At 48.9% G+C, this 18,550-nt stretch overlaps 1 protein-coding gene across 1 annotated transcript in view; it reads right to left on the bottom strand.

The window, feature by feature from the left end:
• Nucleotides 1-380: 380 nt before the first annotated feature.
• Nucleotides 381-18,550, bottom strand: part of ACAP3 (ArfGAP with coiled-coil, ankyrin repeat and PH domains 3) — a 36,902-nt gene continuing 18,732 nt past the window's right edge. The window contains exons 4-24 of the mRNA XM_058039310.1: nt 17,729-17,782; nt 17,393-17,451; nt 16,527-16,710; nt 15,551-15,595; nt 14,959-15,054; nt 14,435-14,509; nt 13,962-13,973; nt 13,697-13,809; nt 13,147-13,198; nt 12,362-12,462; nt 11,584-11,695; nt 10,866-11,074; nt 10,388-10,457; nt 10,183-10,277; nt 9,517-9,737; nt 8,797-8,901; nt 7,920-8,012; nt 7,057-7,277; nt 6,426-6,535; nt 5,325-5,435; nt 381-5,199 (exon numbers count right to left, since the gene is read on the bottom strand). Coding sequence (XP_057895293.1) covers nt 5,052-5,199; nt 5,325-5,435; nt 6,426-6,535; nt 7,057-7,277; nt 7,920-8,012; nt 8,797-8,901; nt 9,517-9,737; nt 10,183-10,277; nt 10,388-10,457; nt 10,866-11,074; nt 11,584-11,695; nt 12,362-12,462; nt 13,147-13,198; nt 13,697-13,809; nt 13,962-13,973; nt 14,435-14,509; nt 14,959-15,054; nt 15,551-15,595; nt 16,527-16,710; nt 17,393-17,451; nt 17,729-17,782 — 2,286 coding nt within the window. The 3' untranslated portion in view covers nt 381-5,051. The remainder of the gene's footprint in view (nt 5,200-5,324; nt 5,436-6,425; nt 6,536-7,056; nt 7,278-7,919; nt 8,013-8,796; nt 8,902-9,516; nt 9,738-10,182; nt 10,278-10,387; nt 10,458-10,865; nt 11,075-11,583; nt 11,696-12,361; nt 12,463-13,146; nt 13,199-13,696; nt 13,810-13,961; nt 13,974-14,434; nt 14,510-14,958; nt 15,055-15,550; nt 15,596-16,526; nt 16,711-17,392; nt 17,452-17,728; nt 17,783-18,550) is intronic.

Consider the following 18,550-nt stretch of genomic DNA (forward strand, 5'->3'; position numbering starts at 1 on the left):
CCCAGAAAAACCCTCTGATTCCTGTGGAATGCTGTGGTTTTGTTGCAGATAACAGAGAAAATGTTAATTTTTGTTAATTTTTGTTAATATTTGTTAATTTTTGTTAATTTATCTGTACATAAAACAGAATAAACTTTATTTTTGATGGGGATGTTTGCACAGGAGCATTTTACTCTCTTGAAACCCACACACTTTGTTTTTTTAAATTATGTTTTAAATAATAAAATGCTCTGAAAACAGATTTTGACTATTTTTTAAAAAATCCCAGATTTTTGTGTGCCATTCAGTGCCCCACAGCTCAGCCTGGAGAAGGAAAAGGGGTTAAAAATGCAGATTTTGGTTAATCCAGCAAGAAACCAAGCTGAGAAGAAGGAGGGAAGGAGTTTTTATCCAGATTTTTATTAAGAGTGCTTCAAGAGACCAGAGAAAGGAGAGGGGAAAATGGCAGAGAGCACAAGAAAGAGCTTTGGAATTGTACAAAGGTGATTACAGAGAGAAAATCTGAATTTCCAGAGGTGCAGGGGGGGGAAAGGGTTAAAAAATCCTGGTGCAAAGAGAGCGGGGAGGGAGGAGAGCAGGGGTGGGAGTTTAATTTTATTTACAGCGAGGGCATAGCCTTGGGCTGGCCAGAAACCTCTGAGATGGCAAAAACCCCTGTGAGATAGCCAAAAAAATGTCTGAGATGGCCAAAAACCCCTCTGAGCTGTTCAGAAACCCTCTGAACTGACCAAAAAACATCTGAGGTGGCCAAAACCCTCTGAGATGGCCACAAAAATGTCTGAGATGGCCAAAACACCCCTCTAATATAACCAAATAAGGCTTCTGGCCTGGCCAAACCCCTCTGGCCTGGCCCAGGGATCTCTCCCTGTCCCCGTGGTGTCCCCAGGTGCCACCTCTGGGGACAGCAGCATCTCCAGCCAAGCCCCTCCGTGCTGGTGTCCCCAGCCCCATTCCCAGCGGGAACTCCAGGCACAGCCCAGCCCGGCTTGAGGAGCCCATTGCCAAGTGAGCCCCGTTCCTGTGGAAATGGGGACATCCCACCCATCCTGGAACCTCCCCAAAGCCATTCTGTCCCTCAGCGCCTCCGTCCCCAGGGCTGTCACCAGCTCCGTCACCGGTGTCACCTCCCGGCCCCTGCTGGCTCTGAGAGGGACACAGGGGCAGGGACAGCAGCAGGAATTGCTGAGGAACCCCAGGACTCCAAAATTCCAACCAGGAACTGCCGAGGAACCCAAAAATCCAAACCAGCAATTGGTGAGGAACTCAAAATCTCAACCCAGGAATTGCCAAGAAACTCCAAAACCTAACCCAGGAATTGCTGGGAAACTTAAAAATTCCATTTTTCCACCCATGGCAGGAATTCTGTGCATTCCCTGAGCAGCTCCTGGGGTTTTTTTGCACAAATCACAAATTTTCTGCTGTTCCTGATCCTCATTTTGGTATTTCCTGATATTTTTGATGTTCCTGATCTCTCAATCCCAAAATCCTCCCTCCAGTTCTCTCCTGGAAGCTACAGGATGATTAATTAATGATCAATTAATTAATTTGATGATCTCAGAGGTATTTTCCAACAAACAATTGCATTTGATGCCTGGCCCAGCTCAGCTTCTCACACCTGGATTTTTGGTTAAAGGCATCAAATCTTCCAATCCCATTATTTTTTTTAATTTTTTCCTTTAAAATACTCCAAGAAATTTCCCAGCTCAGAGGCAGCAAGGCTGGAATAACCTGAAAAAACCCTGGAATATTGAAAGTCCCAGATCTCTGGAATCAGAGATCCAAACCCAGACTGGTTCCAAGTCCAGGCACTTGGGTTAAATAGAGAAAAATTCCCCCAGATCCCAAAAAGTCCCAAGGATGGAGGATCCTGGGTGAGGGGTTTTAACTTTTAAATTCCTCCTGTTAAATGTGGTTAAATCCAAGAGAAAACACTCACACCCCCTTGGAAAAATAAAAAATAAAATAATAATAAAAAAAGATAATCTAATTTAGGGCATCAAAATCTTCCAACCAGGATGGTACAACACAAATCCAGCTGCATTTCAGGCAGGAAAAAAACAACAAAATGTTCATTTTTTCATCCCCCTCAGAGCCTGGAAATGCTTAAATTTCAATTTGAAAATTGAAATTGAATTTTCTGCGAGCCTTCCCCACTCTCCCCTCCAAAATTTGGAGCCCACACCCCACCAGAACCCCCCCAAGGAGACATAAAAGTCCAAGAAACACAGGAAACAGGGAGAAGTGCATCCTTAACGTGTTTTTCCTGGAGAAAGTTTTGGTTTGGGGACTGCAGGGTGTTTGGTTTATCTCAAATTTTGAGGCTTTGAATCCGTGATGGAAACAGAAAGGGAAAAAGGGGGGGAAGGGAGGAAAATTGGGATGAGGGGAAAAAAAAAAGAGGCAATTTTGGAAAAATATTCCCTAAAAACGCTACGGAAAAAATCCTGACATTAAATACAGACCAACTGTATTGAATAAAAATTGCACTAGTCCTCTGGGCACATCATTAATAAGAATAAATTAAATACTTAAACAATTCCACTGATTAAAAAAGACAGCACAAAACCCATAACAAAAGAACATAAAACCCCCCAAAATACTGTCAGGTAGGAAAAGTGCACCAAGTTGCTTTTATACATTGAATCTAAATATTTAAAGTACCAATACAATGTTAAATAAATCCATTGTCTTGCAAGATGCTGCCTTTTGCATCGGTATTTACATTTTTTTTCCAACTTCATGTACTTCAGCAGTGAGTCTGAGCTTCCAGGGTGCAGCCTGGCCAGGATTTGTGGCCAGAATTCCCAGAAAAAGTGAAATAAAATGACCCAAAAATGGAAGCTGTGGTTTTTCCTCGGTTCTCAAAAGGATCAGTCGGGTTTTGAACTCCTCCTAAAAAAGCTGGGAAAAGCAGGGGGGGGGTTGAAAATCAGTTTGGAGTTGCTGTACAGGTTAAAAAATTCAAATAATTCAAATTATGGCCGTGCTGAAATCCACGAGCAGAGCAGAGTGTGAAATTGTCCTGGTGAAAATTGAAAAGTGGTGAAAAATGGTGGAAATTCTTCTTTGCTCTCAAGAGTGAAGAAATTCTCCTTTGCTGTCAAATGGGGAAAATTCTCAACTCTCAAATGGTGAAAATTCTCCTTTTTTCTCAAATGTGAAAATTCTTCACTCTCAAATATGAAAATTCTCCTTTGTTCTCAAGAGGGAAGAAATTCCCCTCCACTCTCAAATGGTGAAAATTCTCTTTTGCTCTCAAATGAGGAATATTCTCCACTCTCAAATGTGAAATTCTCCTTTTTTCTTAAATGTGAAAATTCTCCTTTGCTCTCAAATGGTGAAAACTCTCTTCCACTATCAAGAATGAAGAAATTATTTTTTCTCAAATGATGACAATTCTCCTCCACTCCCAAACGTGAGAATTCTCTTTCCTCCCGAGAGCTCTGAAGGACCCTGAAGGGTTTGCACGGCTCGAGGGGGAATCAGCACCAAGCGCTGCCCCAGGGCTGGGGGCAGCACCAATGGGGAGGGAATTCCTGGGATGGGCCAGCCCCAGGCTGGGACCCAGCGGGGTTTGGGCTCCGGGGGCTCCTCAGGGATCTGGGGTGTCCTGCTGGAGCCAGGCCGGGGTTTCGGGTGGGTTCGGGAGCAGGATCAGCTCCCAGCCCCATCCCAACTGTGCCAGGAGCAGCCAGGACAGGGATCCAAAATCCTGACAGAACCTGACCCCAAATCCTGCCCGCAAATCCTGACAAACCCTGGTGCCAGCTGCAGCTGGGAACATTGGGAAAGTCTCCAAGCTCCAGCCAGGACTACAGAGCCCCCTGAGCCCCATAAACCCTCCCAGGACAGGGTGAGACAGCAGCAAAGTGCTCCGAGGAGAGCCACGCTCCCTAACTGCAGCTGAGAGAGGAAAAAAAAGGAGAAAACCACAAAAATTCTGCTGCTCCTCAGAGCTGGGGAGCTCCAAAGCTGCTGAGCTGCCCCAGCACATGGGGTAGCACAGGGGGGATTCCTGCAGGTGGAATTTCCCCCATGGAGACCTGCAGGGAACCCAGAGGAGGCAAATTCCCCATCCCTGGGTGGGATTGGAAGAAGATTGGGATTAGAAGTGGTTTGGTTGGGGTGTAGGGTGGGCTCCGTGGTCTTGAGGGTGACTCCCAGCCTGGGGATTCTGGGACAATGGGATCTGGGATTCTGTGATTCTGTGAAATTGCACCGAGCAGCTGGAGCTTGTTCCCCTCCCTGCCCCGAGCCCATCGCCAGCGACAGGGATCAGTGCTGCTGCTTCCAGGAATTCCAGTGGGGCTGGAACCCTTCTGGGTATTCCAGTGGGATGGGAATCCTTCCAGGAATCCCGCAGGATGGGAATCCTTCTGGGAATTGCAGGGGGTGAAGCAGGGCAGCTATGGCTTTGGGCAGCCAGCAGCCAGGGCAGCAGTCGAGGGGAGCGTGGCCGGTTCAGTCCTGAGAGCAGCGATGGGTGAGGAGCTGGAGATCCTGAATCCTGATCCAGATCCCAATCCTGATCCGGCTGGGCCTCCGGAGCATCCCTGCCCCAAATCCAGCCTGGAGGGCACCTCGGGGCCCTCCCAGGGCAGAGCAGGCTCCAGCCACCATCCCTGCCAGAATTCCAAGCTAGTTCTTCAGGGAGAGCTGTGTCTGCTCCTGGTGTTGGTGGCTCTCCCCTGGTCACAAAAAGTTTTTCCTTTTCTTCTCTTTTTGAAATTTTTTTCCTTTTTTTGTTGTTTTTTAACCTCTAAGCTCATGTCCCACACTTACAACACACTCCATGGTCATACCCTGGGGAGGCTCCTACTCCAAAAACACCCTCCAAAAAAAAAAAAAAAAAAAAAAAAAAAATCAGCCATCCAGTAGTCAAGCATGAGAACTCAAACCCCACAAGGAAAAACCCCCTGAGGGCAGCTCAACCCTCGGGGTGTGCAGGCATCACAACCAGACCAACCAGCAGGGAAAACACCGAATATCCAAGGGTGGGGCTCGCGGGGACCCCGCCCGGCTCCGGGCCGGCCGAGGGCACCGGGCTGTCCCTAACACTCGTCGATGTTGAGGCTGATGAACTCCTGGATGCATTTCCTGTACTGCAGCTCCGTGGGGCTGTTGCTGGGGTACTGGCCGGGCTGCCCCAGGGGCCCCTCTGCCTCCCGCATCTCCTCGTTCATGCGCGCCAGCCGCAGCCTGCAGGGGACAGGAGGGTGGGTTATTCCTGCCCCTGCTGGTTCCCAGTATTTCCCAGTCCCCAGGCTGTGTTTCCCAGTGTCTCCCAGTATCTCCCAGCATTCCCCAGCCCCGGTGGCACTCACAGGGTGACGATGTCGGCGTTGGCCGCGCTCACCGCGATGCTCAGCGGGTCCTGCCCGTCCCCGTCCGGGGTGTCCTGGGTGGCCCCACGCTTCAGGAACAGGCACACCTGCCTGGGGAGGGAATGAAACAATTCCTGAATTCCCAAACTCCCAAATCCCAGCCCCACGCTTCAGGAACAGGCACACCTGCCTGGGGAGGGAATGAAACAATTCCTGAATTCCCAAATCCCTAATTCCAGCCCCATGCTTCAGGAACAGGCGCACCTGCCTGGGGGACAGGGAGCCTCAGGAAAGGAATTTGAGAGTCACAGAATTCCAGGTCCAAGGAACAGAATTCCAGTTCCAAGGAACAGAATTTCAGCTCATCATCCTTATCCCAGCTTGTTCCAACCTGCTCTTGGGCACTTCCAGGGATGGGGAAGCCTCAAATTCTCTGTGAATTCCACCCCAGCCCTTCCCCACCCACCCCAGAAAAGATCCCACCCCAATCTCCCACCTCACCCTGCCCCGTGCCAGCCCCGAGCTGCATTTGCATTTTCCAGCTGGATTCCCCCAGATCCTGAGGTTTTGTGCTCTCCACGTGGGAATTCCCCGCAGGAAGCAGGGATGGGATGGGCGGCAGGGATGTGGCAGGTAGGTGGCAGGGATGGGTGGCACTCACCCGGTGTGCCCCAGGTAGGTGACAGAACTCACCCGGTGTGCCCCAGGTAGGTGACAGAACTCACCCGGTGTGCCCCAGGTAGGTGGCAGGGATGGGATGGCTGCACTCACCCTGTGTGCCCCAGGTAGGTGGCAGGGATGGGATGGGATGGGATGGGATGGGATGGGATGGCTGCACTCACCCTGTGTGCCCCAGGTAGGTGGCAGGGATGGGATGGGATGGGATGGGATGGCTGCACTCACCCTGTGTGCCCCAGGTAGGTGGCAGGGATGGGATGGGATGGGATGGGATGGGATGGGATGGGATGGGATGGGATGGCTGCACTCACCCTGTGTGCCCCAGGTAGGTGGCAGGGATGGGATGGGATGGGATGGGATGGCTGCACTCACCCTGTGTGCCCCAGGTAGGTGGCAGGGATGGGATGGGATGGCTGCACTCACCCGGTGTGCCCCAGGTAGGTGGCGTGGTGCAGCGGCGCCCGGCCCCGCGCGTCCCGCTGGTTCACATCGGCCCCGTTCTGCAGCAGGAACTCACAGGCCAGCAGGGAGCCCTGGGAAAGGGGCAAAATGGGGAAAAAAACGGGAATTTCCACTCAGTTCAGCCAGACTGGACAACTGAGAATTTCCATATCAAATTCCCAAAGGGCATTTCCACATCAATTCACCCAGACCAGACAATTGCAAAAAGGGAATTTCCACCTCAGTTCAGCCAGACCCAATTTCCATAGGGAATTCCCACACTATTTCACCCAGACCCAATTTCCATAGGGAATTCCCACACCATTTCACCCATACCTAATTCCCAAATGAATTCCCACTCCGTTTCACCCACACCAGACAATTCCCAAAGGGAATTCCCACACCAATTCACCCACACTGGACTACTCCCAAAGGGAATTCCCACACCACACCAGACAATTCCCAGAGGGAATCCCCACACCATTTCACCTGCACTGAACAGCTCCCATGCTCCAGCCCCCTACCCCAGATCCCAAACCCCTCACCCCGCTGACAGCTGCATCAGGGGGGTTTTACCTCCCACCCCAGATCCCCAGCCCCTGGGGACCCTCACCCCGCTGACAGCCTGCATCAGGGGGGTTTTGCCCTCGTCCTCCTCGTTGGCCCAGTTGACATCGGCTCCGTGGGCCAGGGCAGCGGCCAGCAGGGGCAGGTTCCGGCTCTGGGCGGCCCGGGACAGAACCAGCCCCGCCGGCACCTCCCGAACCTCCTCCAGGTCCGACACCTCCTGCTCCAGCTCCGCCTCCCCGCTGGAGTCATCCGACACCTCGCACTCTGCTCGGATGGAGAGGGGAAGGAAAAAAGGGGGGAAAGCGGAAAAGGAGAGGGAGAAAAAGCAGAGGGAAGGGCAAAAGGAGAGCAAAAGGGAAAAGGGCAAAAGGAGAGCAAAAAGGAGGGCAAAGGGGAAAAGGGAGAGCAAAGGCAGAAAAGTCAGCCCAAAGCGTCTCAGTGCATTTTGGATGGTCCCCCATGCCATCCTGGTCATCCACGCTGCCTAAGAGAAGCTGGGCCTGGCATTGTTTGTGGAGTTCTGCCTTTTATTGGGGGAAGTTCCATGAGAAAATATAGAATCCTGCACTGGGTTGGATTGGAAGGGCTGCCAAAATTTATCCCAGGGTGCTCCAACCTGACCTTGGGCACTGCCAGGGATGGGGCAGCTTCTCTGGGAAACCCACCCCAGCCCCTCCCCATGCTCAAAGGGAAGAACTCCTTCCCAAAACCCTCAAACTCCTTCCCCAAAACCCCATCTAACCCTGCCCTCCAGCAGGACTCAGGTTCTTGATTCGATAGAAAAGTTCTGCTTTCCCAATCAACTCCTCAAAACCCCTCAGCCCAACTCTATTGAGAGCTCCAGCCAAGAAGGTTCTGGATAATGCCCTCAGCCCTTCCAAGTGCCACCCCCCGTGTGCCACCCACCTTCCTCGGTGACGCTGTCCACCACGGAGCCGAACACGAGCGCGTCGCCGCTGCCGTCGGTGCTCCCGCCCAGGCCACTGTCACTGCTCAGACCTGCGGGGCCAACAGGACACAAACCACGGCCACCTGAACACCCAGCCCAGAGCCAGGCCTGCCCGGGCTGCTCCTCCCCCAGGAGAAGGTCACAGAAAACACAGAACCCACAATATCCACAGAATCACAGAACTCATCCACAGAACCCACAACATCCACAGAACCCATCCACAGAATCAATTCATCCATCCATCCATCCACCCACAGAATCAATCCACAACATCCACAGAATCCACAGAATCACCAGGTTGGCAGCCACCTTCAAGATCGAGTCCAAACCAGGGCTCAAGAGTCCAATCCCAAGAGCTCAACTCAACCCTGGCACCCAGTGCTGCACCCAGGGATGGTGACTTCAGCACCTCCCCAGTTCCTGGGAATTTCCCCAAATTCACAGAATTCCACCAAATTCCCAGAATGACCAGGTTGGAAGAGACCTTCAAGACCATTGACCCAACACCTCAACTCAACAGAGAGTTGAACTGGGAGGGAAGGGAGGGGCTTCCTAAGAACCTTTCTAAACACCCAAAATACCAGAAATTTCTGACCAAAGTTATCCCAGAGTTCTGATAGCTGGCAGAACCTTCCTAAGAACCCAAAATGTCACAAATTTCTGACCAATGTTATCCCAGATCAGGCAGAACCTTCCTAAGAACCCAAAATCTCACAGATTTTAAACCAAAGCCACCTCAGAGCAGCCAGAGCCCTTGCTATCACAGCCTCTCTTGCAGAGGTAAAACCGAAATCCATTAAAAATAAAAATCAAGATCTGTTTCAGAGTACTTACTGCGAGGGCCGGAGCCGGCACCGGTGTCGAAGTAGGAGAAGAGAGAGTCGAGCTCGTCGGGGCAGAACAGAGAATCCCGGCGGAATTTCCTCTCCAGGGTGGCTGCTGCTTCCCAGGGAAACTCAGAATTAATGACCAGCAAGGGAGAGCCTTCCCCAGCTGGAGCTGCACACAGCATGGCGGGGCAGGGGTTCCCTGGTTCCTGCTGGCATTTCCTGCATTGCCCCCCATGTTTGGTTTCCAGGTTCCCTCATGGCTCCCCACCTGAGGCCAGCATGGCGGGGCAGGTGCTGCCCGGTTCCTGCATTGCCCCCCATGTTTGGTTTCCAGGTTCCCTCATGGTTCCCCACCTGAGGCCAGCATGGCGGGGCAGGCGCTGCCCGGTTCCTGCCGGTATTTCCTGCATTGCCCCCCATGTTTGGTTTCCAGGTTCCCTCATGGCTCCCCACCTGAGGCCAGCATGGCGGGGCAGGCGCTGCCCGGTTCCTGCCGGTATTTCCTGCATTGCCCCCCATGTTTGGTTTCCAGGTTCCCTCATGGTTCCCCACCTGAGGCCAGCATGGCGGGGCAGGCGCTGCCCAGTTCCTGCATTGCCCCCCATGTTTGGTTTCCAGGTTCCCTCATGGCTCCCCACCTGAGGCCAGCATGGCGGGGCAGGCGCTGCCCAGTTCCTGCATTGCCCCCCATGTTTGGTTTCCAGGTTCCCTCATGGCTCCCCACCTGAGGCCAGCATGGCGGGGCAGGGGTTCCCTGGTTCCTGCCGGTATTTCCTGCGCGCCGCGGGCGCCCGGGAGCCGCTGCTGTGCCTCTGGCACTTCTTGACGCACCAGCGGCGCCGCTTGGGCTCGGCCTCGGCCTCAGCCAGCGTCTCCCCGCCCGGCAGCTTCTTCAGGAACTTCTTCTCCACGTACTTCACCTTGATCCAGGCCTCCTTGTCCTGCCTGAGGGAGGAGGGCAGCACAGAAACAGCAATTTAGGGGATTTGGGAAAAGCCACCATGAGGGGATGGAGCTGCTGCCCTGGAGTGTGGACAAATCCACCTGATGTCTAAAATTCCAATTTCCCGGACTTTAAAATGAGGCATTTGCAGCCCTCTGAAGGAATTGGGTTTGCCTAAAGCCACAACGAGGAGTTGGAGCTGCTTCTCTGGGCCTAAAATTCCTATTCCATCTGAGGTCTAAAATTCCTGTTTCTCAAACTCTAAAATGAGGCATTTTGAGGTCTCTGGACCTGCCTGAACAGAAGGAAGTGGGTTTGCACAAAGTCACCATGAGGGGATGGAGCTGCTGCTCTGGGGTGTTTTGTCCACCTGTTTCTCATATTTCAAAAAGAGTTTTGAAGTTCAAGTTTTCCCTGAACCTGCTTTTCCACGGATTTTGGGCTCACCTGGAGCTCCCTGCTGTTGGTTTCTTCAGCCCCAGCTCCTCACACTGCGCCTCGTAAATCTGGTTCATGGTGCTGTTGCCCAGCTCACACATCAGCTGGAAGTGAAATTCAGGGAGGGAATTAAAGGCTCAGGGGAGGAATTCTCCCCTTTTCCAGGGAATCCCTGGATTCCCAGCGTTTCTCCCTGGGAAAATCCAGCACTCACTTTCAGCAGCTCTGGCTCCCAGGAATCCAGCGTGAGGGATCGGACCTTGGAGCAGTGAACACCCAGGCTCCTGTTCAGCCAAGAGGGAGAAAATCCAGAAATAATTACAATCCCACAAGCCCAGAATTTCCCTAATGAGTTCTGAATTATTTCTCTGTAATTCCAGCTCTGCCACTTTTCCTGGAATCCTGCACTTCATCCCTGGCCATTTTTCCTGGGAATCTTTTAATCCTTCCCAGGCTTTTTTTCCTGGGAATTTTTTAATCCATCCCTTCCCATTTTCCCTGGGATCCTGCCCTCCATCCCCAGCCATTTTTCCCAGGATTTTCCCCAGGATCCTGCCCTCCACCCCTGCCCATTTCCTGGGGATTTTCCCCTGGAATCCTGCCCTCCACCCCTGCCCATTTCCCCAGGATCCTGCCCTCCACCCCAGCCCATTTTCCCCACTATTTCCCGGGATCCCACAGCCCAGCAGCACCTGTGGATGCCGGAGCACTCGATGCAGAGCAGGATGCCCAGGTTGATGCTGGCCCAGCGGGGATCTGGCTGCCCACAGTCACAGCACTGCTCGTTCCCAGGGATGCTCTGCACCCTCTGCAGGATCGGCTCCCCCTTCCCGCCCCGCTCCCGCGAATCCGTGGCTGAGTCGATGCTGCTGGTGGAGGGGGAGGCTGTTCTGTCCAGCCTCTGCAGGGAAAAGCAAAAAATCAGGAGATGAACACCTGCAGCACCTCCAAAAACTCAGGAGATGAGCACCTCCAATAAATCAGGAGATTAACACCTGGAGGAGAGCAAACTCAGCTTGGTTTGGAGTGGCTCTAAAGGAGGGGGATGATATCTTAGTGTTGGATTAAGTGATTTTCTTGAGATGGGGTAACTGAGAGGTGTTTTAAAAACTTTCATTTTATTTTCAGAGTGAGATGTTATAATTTAATTATTACAATTAGAAGCTAACTGTTTTTTAATTACAACATACTCTAAGTGTTTTTTGGCTTATTAGCTTTTGTTACACTATGTTGTAAATGCTTATCTCAGTGTTTGCATATACATGTACAAGATTGAGTGAGCTTTCTGCCAGATTTTGAGAATTCTTTTTACAAATCAACTTCCTACATCTCCCCCTCTTTCCTGAGCTGTATAAAGTATTAAAAAGTCAGTAAAAGGAGCAGTTCCAAGCCTTCCTTCCCAGGGCTCACCTCGATGTAGAAGCAGTCGGGGCTCTCGCGGTAGGCGGAGGCGATGCTGGCTTGCACAGCCTGGATCCAGGCCTGGCGCAGCTTCTCCGAGTCAGCCTGCAGCATGCAGCTCCTGCAACGGGGTGGGGAGAGCCAAAAACACCACCAGGGCTTGGGGTGAGGCTGCTCCTCCTCATCCTCAGCACCGGAATTGCAGCAGGGCAAAAATTCACCCCACAAGGTTGGGAGGTTCCCACTACAAAGCTTCCAGGTAAAAATCTACCCCATAAGGTTGGGGGTGCTCCCACTTCAAATTTTCCAGGTAAAAATTAAACCTGTGATGTTGGGGTGTTCCCACTCCAAACTTTCCAGGCAAAAATTAACCCCACAAGGTTGGGGTGTTCCCACTCTGAAGCTTCTGGTTAAAACTTAACCCCACAAGCTTGGGGTGTTCCCTCTTCAACACCTTCAGGTAAAAATTTACCCTTTAAGGTTGGGGTTGTTCCCTTTCCAAACTTTCCAGCCCCACAAGGTTGGGGCTTTTTCCCACCCCAAATCCTCCAGATAAAAATGAGCCCCACAAGGTTGGTTGAACAGCCAAAGATGTTCCCCCTCCAAACTTTCCAGCCAAAATTTACCCCTTAAGGTTGGGGTTGTTCCCTTTCCAAACTTTCCAGCCCCACAAGGTTGGGGCTTTTTCCCATCCCAGAGTTTCCAGGTAAAAATGCCTCCCACAAGGTTGGACAGCCAGAGGTGCTGCCACTCCAACCCAGGGATCCGTGGGGAGCCCCAAACTCACTTGGTGGGGGACACGACCTCGAAGCAGAACCTCCTCTCGATGTCCTCGCAGGGCTTGACCGTGCAGAGCCTCAGGTCCTCCACCACCACGGTCAGCACGTCCTGGGGACACAGCGGGGCCTGGAGGGGCTTGGGGGGCTCCTGGGGCCAGGGCACCACTGGGAAACTCCTGCCCAGACCCTCCAAACTCTTTCCTAAATCCTCCAAAGTCCCCCCCTGCCCAAACCCTGCAAATTCCTTCCCAAAACCTCCAAATTCCTTCCCAAAACCTCCAAATTCCTTCCCAAAACCTCCAAAGTTCCCCCTGCCAAAACCCTGCAAATTCCTTCCCAAAACTTCCAAAGTCCCCCCCTGCCTCAAGCCCTGCAAATTATTTCCCAACTCCTCCAAATTCCTTCCCAAAATCCTTCCTGCCCAAACCCTCCAAATTCCTTCCCAACACTTTCAAAGTCCTTCCTGCCTCAAACCCCCCCCAAGGCTTTCCCAAGCCCCCCAAACTCCTAACCCAACCACCCAAAATAATTACTTAATAAGTAATGATTTAATTAATAATTATTTTACAAATACATATTTAATAAATATTTATTCCATAAATAATTACTTAATAAATAATTATTTCATAAACCTTTGCTGCTTTTTTCCTGGAGCCCACTCATGGCCTTGCTGTCCCCTGATCCACATCCCTCCTCCTCCCCAGCCAAGCAGCTGGTTAATGAACTAACTAATTAAGTAATTAACCAATCACTTGGTTCATCCCCTGCTGTCACCTGGGGCAGCTGCACTGACCTTTAGCTTCTTCTGGTAGACCAGCTGGCTGTTCTGGATGGAAAACCATCTCCTGAGGGGGGGACAAGCACACAGACAGACATCAGCACCTCCCCATTAAAAATTCCAATTTTCATTAGGTTTTGAAATAAATCAATAAAATAAAATAAATAAAATAAATACATTAATTAAATGCTTTAATGGACTGTTTACACACAGAAATTGCCTTTATTTGCATGGAAAAAATTAATTAATTAAAAAAACTAATTAATTCCATAAGATTGGGGTATTCCTTTTCCAAAAAGGTTTGGAATTAGAGTTGTTTGAAAGGGTTGGGTAAGGCAGGGAAGAGTGCAGAGCCTCAGCCCCAAGATCAGGTGAAATTTGAATTATATCAGTTAATTGGCATAATGTTAATTATTAATATTATCATTAATGTATTTATAATTAATGAATTGTATTTATTTATTCTATTAAGTACATGTAATATAAATATAAATATAAATATTTATTTGATTGCTAAAATTAATATTTCAATTAATTGGAGTAATTATTTGGAATAATTTCTCACCTGTTCCAGGTTTTGAAGGCATTGCTGGCTCTCTTGAACAGGTACCCCTCCATCACCACCCCGTTGGGGGCATCCACGTTGAATTCCACCTTGGAGTCATCATAGGAGAAATCCTGGGGAGAGGAAAGAGACTCAGAATGACAGGCCCCAGGGGATCAGGGTGGAGAGGGGTTAATAAAGCAAGAAAAAGGGACAAATCTGCCAAAATGCCAAAGTTTTGCACAGGATTTCTGGGATCAGGGTGGAAATCCAGGTGGGAACTCACCTGCAGGAGGGTCTGCAGGGCCAGGCAGCAATGCAGGGAGAAGAGGGGAGAAAGAAAAATAATTAAATTAATTTAATTTATTATTATTAACAGTAATTCATTATTTATTCCCAACCTTCAGGCTGGGAATCGTTGCCAAGGGTGGAAAATCTGAGATGCCTCAGATTCTATTGTGAGAACAAAAAGAAATTTATTCTATTTAAATTCTGCTTATTTTTTTTTTTTATTTTGACTTGAATATTAAATGTAGGATTTACATTTAAATTTGAAAAGAAAAAGGCAGGAAAATCAGGAAAATCCTGAATTTGAGGTGGCCCCAAGGCTCTCAGGGATATCCACAAAAATCAGAAAAATCAGGAAAATCCTGAATTGGAGGAATCTGGAGCTGCCCAAAAGCTACGAGGGACATCCAGAAAAGTCAGTAAAATCCGGAATTTCCAGGAAAATACTGAATTTGGGAATTTGGAGCTCACCCTCTGCTGGATCAGGGCGTGCTTGTGCTCCATCTCCCTCTTCTCCACGGCTGAGTCGATCACCAGCTGGTCCAGCTGGAAAAGCAACGGGGGAAAATCAGGATGGAGATGGAGAGGATGGGGTGGGACAGAGATATCCTGGGCCCAAAGCACCAAAAAGGGAGGAAAAGGGGAAAAAGGGGGGGAAAAAGAGGGGAAAAGGAGGGAGGAAAGGAGCAGGGAAAAAAGAGGCAAAAAGGGGAAAAAAGAAGGAAAGAAAGAGGCAAAAAGAAGGGAAAAAGGAGAGAAAAGTAAGGCGGAAAAGAAGGCAAGAAAAAGGCAAAAAAGAGGCAAAAAGGAGGAGGGAAAAGGAGGCCAAAAGGAGGGAAAAGGGGCACAAGGGAGGCCAAAAGCCAGCTCGGGGTGGGTCCCACTCCTGCAGCAGCCCCTGGTGTTCCCTGCTGGCCATGGGGCAGCAAAAGGGGAACCCCTTTTGGGGGTCCCAAACCCTTTTGGGGGTCAGGAGAGCCCAGGCCCCCCCTCACCTCGGTGGCCAATTTCTTCATGTAGGGGTCGAGCTCGTGCAGGAGGCTGTAGCCCTGCTGGAAGAAGGTGAACTGCGCGTGCATGAAGGACAACATCTGGGGATGGAAACAACAGCTGGGTCAGCGCCAGGGTGAAAAATCCTCAGCCTTTTTTCCCCACAGAAAAATTAGGTTTAACTCTTTATATTTTCCCCAAGCAATTTATCCCTCTCCTTCCTTCCACTTCACTGTGGGCACAAATCAGCATTTCCTGGGGCAGAGTAAAAAACCCTAAACCCTTTTTCCCCATAAAAAATGGGTTTAACCTTTGATTTTTTTACTTTCCCAAAGCAATTTATCCCTGCTTTACTCCATTTCCTGGGGTAGAGTAAAAAACCCTAAACCCTCTCCCCCCTCAAAATAATTTATTTTTACTTTCTTTAATTTTTCTTTCTTAATTCTTTATTCTTTACTTTCCCCAAGCAATTTATCCCTCTTCTCCTTCCTTGCACTCTGCTGTGGGCACAAAGAAGGGAAAGCAGCACCTGAAAATCCCCAAAAATTGAATTTTCTCCCCGAGGAGCAGCCAGGGCTCCTCTCCTGCAGCTCTTACCGCGTCCAGGATCTCAAATTTCTTCTTGGCCTGCAGCACGTTGATCTGGGGGAAAAAAATCAAAATATTCCTCTCAGCACCAGCAGCAAAGCCAGCCTGGGAATCTCCAGATCCACTGGGAAATCAATCCCAAATTATTCCTGAATTATTCCAGCGCAAAGTGCCTGTAAGGTGGGTTCTGGAAAAGGTGCAATAAATGCACACTTCTCACCTGGTTAAAATCACTGCTGGGGAAACTTATATTCCTTTCTCTTACTAAGAGCAAATAATTTATTGAAAGGATGTTATGATAATTTATATAATTTATTTGTGTATGTATATATATATATATATAAAAAATATATATAAATTTTATATAAATATTGTAATATATATTTATATGTAATATATAATTTATTGTTTAATTATTTTATATATTGATATAATTTTAATATAATTTATGTATATATGTATAAATTTCATAGAATTTATTGAAATGATTTATTAAAAGGGTAATTTTAGATTATTAAAGCATTTACAGCATGGTATAACTAAGACTGATAGGCCAAGAAACACTTATATCACATTATAATTAAGAAATTAGTAATATAATTACTATGTATTATAATTAAGAAATTAGTATAACTAAGAAATTAAGAAAACAGTTAACTTCTGATTGTGATGGTGTGAATTACAACATCTGTACTGTCTCACCCTTCACATGAGACTGAAAACGGAATAAAAGTTTTTCAAACACCTCTCAGTTACCCCATTTCTAAATAATAAAAAAAAAACCCTATTCCAACATCCCTACTCTGTGAAGAGAGCCTAATGTAGGATTTAAATTGAAATTCAAAAAAAGAAAAAGTCAGGAAAATCAGGAAAATCCTGAATTTGAGCAGGACAACTTCCCCTAATATGAAGCCCAGACCCACTCAGTAAATCTGACAAACAGAAGACTGAAACCCAGAGGCTTCAGAGCGTGAGGGGCCCCCACCTGCAGCACGTAGTCCAGGGCCAGGTGCCTGAAGCATTTCCTGGTGATGCTCAGCGTGCCCGTGGCCTCCTCCACCTCGTGCGGTTTGTGCCGCGGCGCCTGCGCGTTCTTCACCAGAGAGATCTCCATGTCCTCTCGCACCTTGTCAAACTGCTTCTTGGTCTCCTTGAACTTCCTCACGTCACTGGGGCCACAAATGGGACAATTTGGGAGAAATGGGGAGAAAGCAAGGTTAGAAAGTGAGAATAAAACAGGGGTGTCAGCAGGATCCCAGCTCAGCCCAGCGTGTCCATTCCAGCTTCAGTCAAGTCTTTCTTCAGAACTTTGAGATGTTCATCCTGCAGGATCAGCCCTTCAGGGTTTGATTTTTCAGAGGAGTTTATCCTGCAGGATCAGCCCCGCAGATTTTGGGATGGGTTTGGCCTGTAGGGATCTGAACTTTGGGATGGGTTTTGCCTGGAGCATCAGCTCTGCAGATGGATTTTGGGATGAGTTTATCCTGCAGGATCAGCCCTGCAGGATCTGAACTTTGGGATGTTCATCTTGTAGGATCAGCCCTGCAGATGGATTTTGGCATGGGCTTGGCCTGTAGGATCTAAATTTTGGGAGGAGTTTATCCTGGAGGATTAGCCCTGCAGGATCTGAACTTTGGGATGGGTTTATCTTGCAGCATCAGCTCTGCAGACTTTGGGATGGGTTTTTCCTGAAGTATCAGCCCTGCAGGTGGATTTTGGGATGTTCATCCTGCAGGATCAGCCCTGCAGGGAGGTTCTGGTTCTGCTCCCTGCATTCCCAGGACAGGAGGAATGGGAAGCTCAGGAAGCTGCAAATTGAAGGAAAAGGACAAACACTAAATAAACACTCACTCTTTGACAAAATTGTGCAGCTGCTGCCGGACCGACCTCTGGGCCTGGTCAAACAGGATCTGGAAGAGAGAAGAGGGGAAAAAATATCAATTATTTTGAGAAAGGGGGAAAAAAATCTGCCCCCAAAAGGTTTTTACCAGCCAAAATCCTCCTCAGGGCTCTGTGTGTCCTCCCTCTGCTGCCCAAAAGGAAGAAAAGAAAATTCTGGAGTGCAAGATTTTGGTGAATTCTCGTCCTTTTTTTTGTCCCCCTTGCAGGACCTCTGTTTGTGGCAAACACAGGGGACATCAGCAATGCCACCAGCACCCAAGGGGAGAGGAGGAGGCAGCCCCTTACCATGTGGTAATTGATCATTTCCTGTAGGCTGTCCCCAAATTTATCCAGGCACTCCTGAAAAAACAAAAATACAATACAATAATAAAAATAAAATAAAATACAATAAAATACAGTACATGGACAGGGGAAAATCCCATCCCAGGAAAGGACAGGGATAAAATCCCACAAAATAATCCCATAAAACACAATACAATACAGTAAAATGCAATACAATAAAAATGAAATAAAATACAAGTAAAAAAGGAATAAAAATTAAATGAAATAAATTTAATTAATTAAATAAAAATTTAAAAAGAAAACAAAATTAAAATTAAATAAAAAATAAAAATAAAATAAAATTATAATAAAATAAAATAAAAATAAATAAGGCGAAGGGACCTGGCAGTGAAGAGGAGCAGCTGCCCCTCATTGCCAGGGCTGGGCGGAGGCTCAGGAAGGCTCTAAGGAGCCCCTGGTCCTTGCCGGGAGGGTTTTGAGCCCTTGGAGCCTTTCCTTGGCAGTGCAGAGCTGAGCTCCACGTGTGCAGCTCTGCGTGGGCTGCTCACCTCCCAAATCCCTGCTGCTCACTGACCTACATTGCACAGCCCAGCATGCCTGCAGAGCCTGGACCTGCCTGCAGAGCTCAGCTGGAGTGGATCTCACTCTGATCTCCCTCCAGTGCTCATTTTGAGTGGATCTCAGCCTGACCTTTCACCCAATCTCATTTTAAATGGATCTCACACTGACCTCCCAGCAAATCCCATTTTAAATGGATCTCTGACCTCCCAGCCTGGTATTATGAGATTCTCTGCATCCCTCCAAACACAAATCTCATTTTGAGTG

This window comes from Melospiza georgiana, chromosome 22 (assembly GCF_028018845.1).
Source record: "Melospiza georgiana isolate bMelGeo1 chromosome 22, bMelGeo1.pri, whole genome shotgun sequence".
Lineage (NCBI taxonomy): Eukaryota > Metazoa > Chordata > Aves > Passeriformes > Passerellidae > Melospiza > Melospiza georgiana.